This window comes from Fundulus heteroclitus, chromosome 7 (genome assembly GCF_011125445.2).
Source record: "Fundulus heteroclitus isolate FHET01 chromosome 7, MU-UCD_Fhet_4.1, whole genome shotgun sequence".
In the NCBI taxonomy this organism is placed as follows: Eukaryota; Metazoa; Chordata; class Actinopteri; order Cyprinodontiformes; family Fundulidae; genus Fundulus; species Fundulus heteroclitus.
Genome location: NC_046367.1, coordinates 22,235,053 through 22,241,052, shown reverse-complemented (window position 1 = coordinate 22,241,052; position 6,000 = coordinate 22,235,053). Strand labels below are relative to the sequence as shown.

The 6,000-nt window shown below is 36.8% G+C and overlaps 1 protein-coding gene across 1 annotated transcript in view; it reads left to right on the top strand.

Annotated features, from left to right (window-relative positions):
• The first annotated feature begins 531 nt into the window (after positions 1 to 531).
• LOC105934888 (cell surface glycoprotein CD200 receptor 1) overlaps positions 532 to 6,000 on the top strand; it is a 29,655-nt gene continuing 24,186 nt past the window's right edge. Inside the window, exon 1 of the mRNA XM_036139191.1 lies at positions 532 to 649. Coding sequence (XP_035995084.1) covers positions 595 to 649 — 55 coding nt within the window. The 5' untranslated portion in view covers positions 532 to 594. The remainder of the gene's footprint in view (positions 650 to 6,000) is intronic.

The window sequence follows — 6,000 nt, the reverse complement described above, 5'->3', positions numbered from 1 at the left end:
ACCAACACGTCTTCCATTGTGGAAGCAGAGCCTGGGGACTCTGGGTTGGGTTCTCCCATCTCTGGTGCTGAGGTCGCCGAGGTTGTTAAAAAACTGCTCATTTGTTGACAATTTAACTGCAATACTTTGTGTTTTGCAGATTTCCCCCCTCTGGGCTTGCTTTGACAGCTACTTTATGCAGATACAGTACTGGCACGTCTTACATGAGACTGCTTGGAATACTTGAAATAAATATTCACTACAGGGGCTTTCGGTTAGTAAAATTAGGTAAAAAGTCAACAATGTCTTCAACACTCTCAGATGGGAGATGAGATTCTGTGTAAGGTTGCTTGCTTGATTTATTGTGGTGCCAGTTTTTACACTGCTGTAAAATAAGATAATATCACAAGCTGGAAATGAAACTAGTGCTGTTTTAGAAATGAGATGCATCCTGTATAGGAGTGCATTGAATGACGTGAGTGCACAGGAAATGCAGACATGCAGATCTAACCATCGTGGTGGTTAAACAACTATAAACCTGATGTGTTTCACTGATGTGCTGGAGCCACTAAGGTTTACAAAGAAAACTAAAGATAACCTGAGAAGAAGGACAAGATGTGGATTTATATTGTAATCACTTTGTTGTCTGAAGGCTGGTCTCTGGCTCAAGGTTTGAAATCTTAAAACTTAAATTTGTTATCATAAACTTTGATATCTTTGTCTAAAATGTCTTTTAATTGCAAAGAGTTATCTGCGTGAATGTTTCTTGGCAAAACTCAGTGGGCTGCAAATCAAAAACATGCTTAGAGGCAATTAAAAACATTTTAAATAAGACAAAGGTATTATCGGTGGATGTAGAACCAAATGTGGAAAGTAGGGATATGAGCATCAGCAAAATTCCTTTTTGTATTTTATCTCCCTTGGGCTGAACGTCTTATGATTGTCTTGTAATAACAGTTTTTTTTTTTTTTTGCCAGACCTTAATAACTGCATATTTTCTTGCCTCAAAACCTGAAAATAAATCTGATCGTTTGGCAGTTTGCACCACGTCTTTCAAGATGTATTTTTTTAGTCTGAATGTGGCACATAGGCCGTGTCAACCTAAAAGGTAATGTAAAGATACGTTGTTTGGGATTTTCTGTTATTTATATGTTCAATTTTTTAAATGTCAGTAATTACCGATTAGGGGTATGAATCATTGCACAAATGAAATAGAAAAGTAGCTCTCTGGGAAATATGGAGTTCACAGATCAGACCTGTTTTCATGATGGTGTGTATGAGCGCTTTGCGGCATCTATAAACCTAAACTAAGATGATTATTACTTTGTAGATAAACTGGTAATATTATTGAGATATTCTGTGTTAAATAGATGGATTATATGGGATATAGGGTTCTGAGTTGAGTTCTCTGAGTATAAAGTTATTAGTTAACAGCTACTTGTACAGTTGAAACCAGAAGTTTAAATATGCTATATAACAAGACACATACGATTTTTTTTCTCACTGTCAGGAAGAAGCCATTACTCCAAAAGAAATGCATACAATCCAGATTACAGTCTGCAAATGCACACAGGGACAAGGAAATACATTTTTGGAGACATGTCTTGAAATCTTAAAACTTACATTTGTTATCATAAACTTTGATATCTTTGTCTAAAATGTCTCTTAATTGCAAAGAGTTATCTGTGTGAATGTTTCTTGGAAAAACTCAGTGGGCTGCAAATCAAAAACATGCCTAGAGCCAATTAAAAACATTTTAAATAAGACAAAGGTATTATCGGTGGATGTAGAACCAAATGTGGAAAGTAGGGATATGAGCAGCAGCAAAATTCCTTTTTGTATTTTATCTCCCTGGGCTGAACTTCTTATGATTGTCTTTTAACAACAGTTTTTTCTTGCCACACCTTAATAACTGCATATTTTTCTTGCCTTAAAACCTGAAAATAAAACTGATTGGCAATTTGCATCATTTCATTTGCAAAATATGTGTACGTCTTTCAAGATGTATTTTTTTTAGTCTGAATGTGGCACATGGGCCGTGTCAACCTAAAAAGTCATGTTTTTCTGTTATGTATATGTTCTATTTTTTAAATGTCAGTAATTACTGATTAGGGGTATGAATCATTGCACAAATAGGGTTCTGAGTTGAGTTCTCTATGTATAAAGTTATTATTTAGCAGCTACTTTTACAGTTGAGACCAGAAGTTTAAATATGCTATATAACAAGACACATATGATTTTTTTTCTCACTGTCAGGAAGAAGCCATTACTCCAAAAGAAATGCATACAATCCAGATTACAGCCTGCAAATGCACACAGGGACAAGGAAATACATTTTTGGAGACATGTCTTGTGGTCTGACGAAATAAAGCTTGAATTTTTTTAGCTATAATGACCATTGTTACATTTGGAGGAAGGAGGGGGAAGCTTTTTTTGTTTTGTAGGTGCACACAATATAGGTGCATGATGAGAAAAGAACATTATGTGGAAATATTGAAACAACATATCAATATAGCAGCAAGAAAGTTGAAGCTTTCTTCAACACTCTTGATTATGGGTCTTCCAAATGGACAATGACCCAAAGCATACAGCCAAACTGGCTACAATGTGGCTGAAGAATAACAAAGTAAATATTTTGGAGTGGACATCACGAAGCCCTGATCTCAATCCTATAGAAAATTTATGGGCAGAGCTGAAAAGGTGTGTGTGAGCAAGGCAGCCTCCAATGTCGGATCAATCAAACCAGTTCTGTCAGGAGGAATGGGCCAAAGTTCCTGCCAACGTTTCTAAAAAGCTTGTGGAAGGATATCCAAAATGTTTGACCTAAGTCATACAGTTTAAAAGCAAATATTATTACCAAATATTAACAAAAGTTTATGTACACTTCTGACCTTCATGAAAGCAATAAAACAATGTCTAAAAATGATCACTCTCATTATTCTGGCATTTAGAAAATAAAAATCATTTCGGTAATACTAATGGAACTAAGACCGGAAATGTTTATTCAGGTTTCATATAAATAAATAATATGTGGGTAATGGTAGAGCAAGAGTTAGGTAGTTTATTCTGTAACTGGCGGGTTGCAGGTTTAATCCCCCACTCTGACCCTCTCAGTCATTGTATCCTTGGGCAAGACCCGCATTTTCTGCTGCCTTTGGTTGTGACGACGTATGGCAGCCTCATCTCTGGGGCAGCTGTGGCTACAAATATAGCTCCTCACCGTCAGGTGAATGTTTGTGTGAATAAGTGAATGACTGACTGTAGTGTAAAGTGCTTTTGGGTCGTTGGACTTGATGAAACGCTATATAAGTACAGGCCATTTACCACTCCATGCCTGACTGAGAAAAAAAAGCACTTTATACAGTGTATGTAAACTTCTGGTTTCATTCCATTTGAATGAGTAAACTGCATCTACTGCTGTCAAAGAAAGAGAAAGATCAAATCCTTCAAATAGTCACTCCAGACACCCAGGACGCACAAAACCGTTTTTTGATTAATGGAGAATTGCTGCTGTTAAACGTTGTCTTAGAGACAATAATACTTATTCTTTAAAATAAAGAAAAAAGAACGTCAGCAGACGTTCTGCAGAACAGAAGAAAAACTTTTAGGTAATGTTTCACTTTAATAAGAAAATATTACAGCTGACAAATCAGATTCATCCATCTTTATCATTATTGTACCAGTTCATGTATAAACGACAGTGGCCATGTTAAATGCAACAGCTGAGCAGAGATTCGCTGTTTACTGAAACATCCTTCTAGTCGTTGGCGGTAATAATGATAATAACTATTTAAAAGAAAAATAATAAAAGAAATAGGTCTGTCCACGGTTTACCCCACCTCTTCCCCATTGAGCACTGGAGATAGAAACAAGCTGAATACATTGAATGAGCACCTTTGGGTTATCCTTTAACATATGAATAATTTTTGTCATGTTTTAGGGTTTTGGAGAAATAAAATACTGCAAATTAAAAATTAATATGTTGGATTTGCATTATAAGGAACTTTGACTTGGGTTTTCTCCAAGAATCTACAGTAACATTTTGAAATATTTATTCTAGTTATATTATAAGTGAATTATTAAACATAATATTAAAATACTTTGTTGTCACCTTTTAGGTTTTTGGAGAAATAAATTACTGAAAATGAGACAAACACATTTAGAATGGGCATTATAAGGAAGTTCGAGTTGTCTTTTCTCCAAGGATCTACAGTAAAAGTATGAAATATTAATTGCAGTTATTGTATAGGTGACCTTTCACATAATATGAAGAGAGGTTGTTGTCACCAGTGTCATGTCACTTATGGTTTTGGAGAAATTAATGACTGAAAATTACACAAATTAATATGTTGGATGGACATTATGAGGAATTATGCCTTGGGTTCTCCAAAAATCCTACAGTACAATTATGAAATATTTATCTTAGTTATTATATATGTGACCCTTTAACACAGTATGAAGATACCTTGTTGTCACCTTATATAATTGTGGAGAAATAAATGAAAAAGAAAACGAGACTAACCCATCCAGAATTGGCATCGTAAGTAACTTTAACTTGGTATTTCTCCAGAAATCTATGGTAAAATTATGAAATATTTATTCTAGTTGAAGTATAAGTAACCCTTTAACATAATGTGAGTTTGTTGTCACCTTTATGTACTGAAAATGACGAATGAATATGTTGAATGGGCATTGTTAGGAACTTTGACTTTTCTTTCAAAGATCAGCAGTAAAATAATGAAATATTACCTGGTAATATACCTTGTATGTGTCTGAAAGTAATCGTTTTTTTTTACAAGTATATATTTTCTGGGGGTTGTGCTTCTCCTTTTCTCCCTGCATGGCCACCCCTGCTGCTTTGTTACCGTAATCCACCATGTATGTGCAAAGCTAATCTTAACAACAGAGTAAAGGTTGGCTAATTTAACCATGTATTTCCAAGTGTCTGCATCTGGCAGCCGTCCTTTTCCCCACTAAAATGATTCTACTGTTGTTATTCTGACAGCTCAAGTATTTTCACTTGCAAAGAGACTCTCTGTCCTTCTTCTTTCCTTATACCAGTGTCTCCTTTCTGGCCACAAGGACCTCAGACATTGCATGCATGCGAGTTTGCGCGACTTGGTCATGAGCATGTGATCTGCATATTCATGAAAGCTCTCCGGCAAAAAAGCTTGTTCTCACTGTTCTGCTCATTTTAGAAACAGATTGCTTTGTACAAATGAGTCACATTGTACCTGTTTTAATACATTCAAACCTTTTTAAAATCAGGCCCTTAGTGTGTTTATGAAGTGAAGCCCACCTTCCATCTAAATAAAATAATGAATAATGCACTTCTGTACTAGTCTCAAATCACAGGCAGACTGATTGGCCTTTCAGACAAGAAGCGACACGCTCTGCTGTAAAAATCATTATATTCAATGGCCTGCATTGTGCCAGCGAGGATTATTGCTGCGTCGAGCAGCAATAAACCTCGCTGGCCAATAGTCTGTGCTTGTTTTCGCTGAGTAAAAGGAGCTCTTTCACAAGCAGGAACTCCCCAAGCTGCTCTCTGAATCTGAGGGTTTTGTGTGCAGTACACCCACAGCCTCTTCTTCCTTTTCTCTTTTTCTTCTAATTGGCAAAGATGGTGCTAGTACTTTGCTGCTGACAACAAACAAATGACTAAACCCGCCAACCCAGCCAGCGCAGTGCCTACCAACCAGGGCAGCACATGTCGCGTCCTGTCTGAAGGGCTCGTCACACAGGCTTTGCTCAGAAATGTCCCTGTAATTAGCACCATCCATCTTTTCCTTGACTCAGACTCCCTGCTGCTGAGAAAACATCACACAGCACAATGCTGCCACCACCATGTTTCACTGTGGGAATGGTGTTCTTAGGGTGCTGTCTCTGATTAATGTCCTCACCTGGTTTATGAGTCCTGGTAGGATGGCTCTCTCTTGGCAAGTTTGTTGTGGTATCACGATCTTTCCATTTGAAGATGTTGGAGTTGATGGAGCTCTAGGGGTACATCAAAGGCTTTGA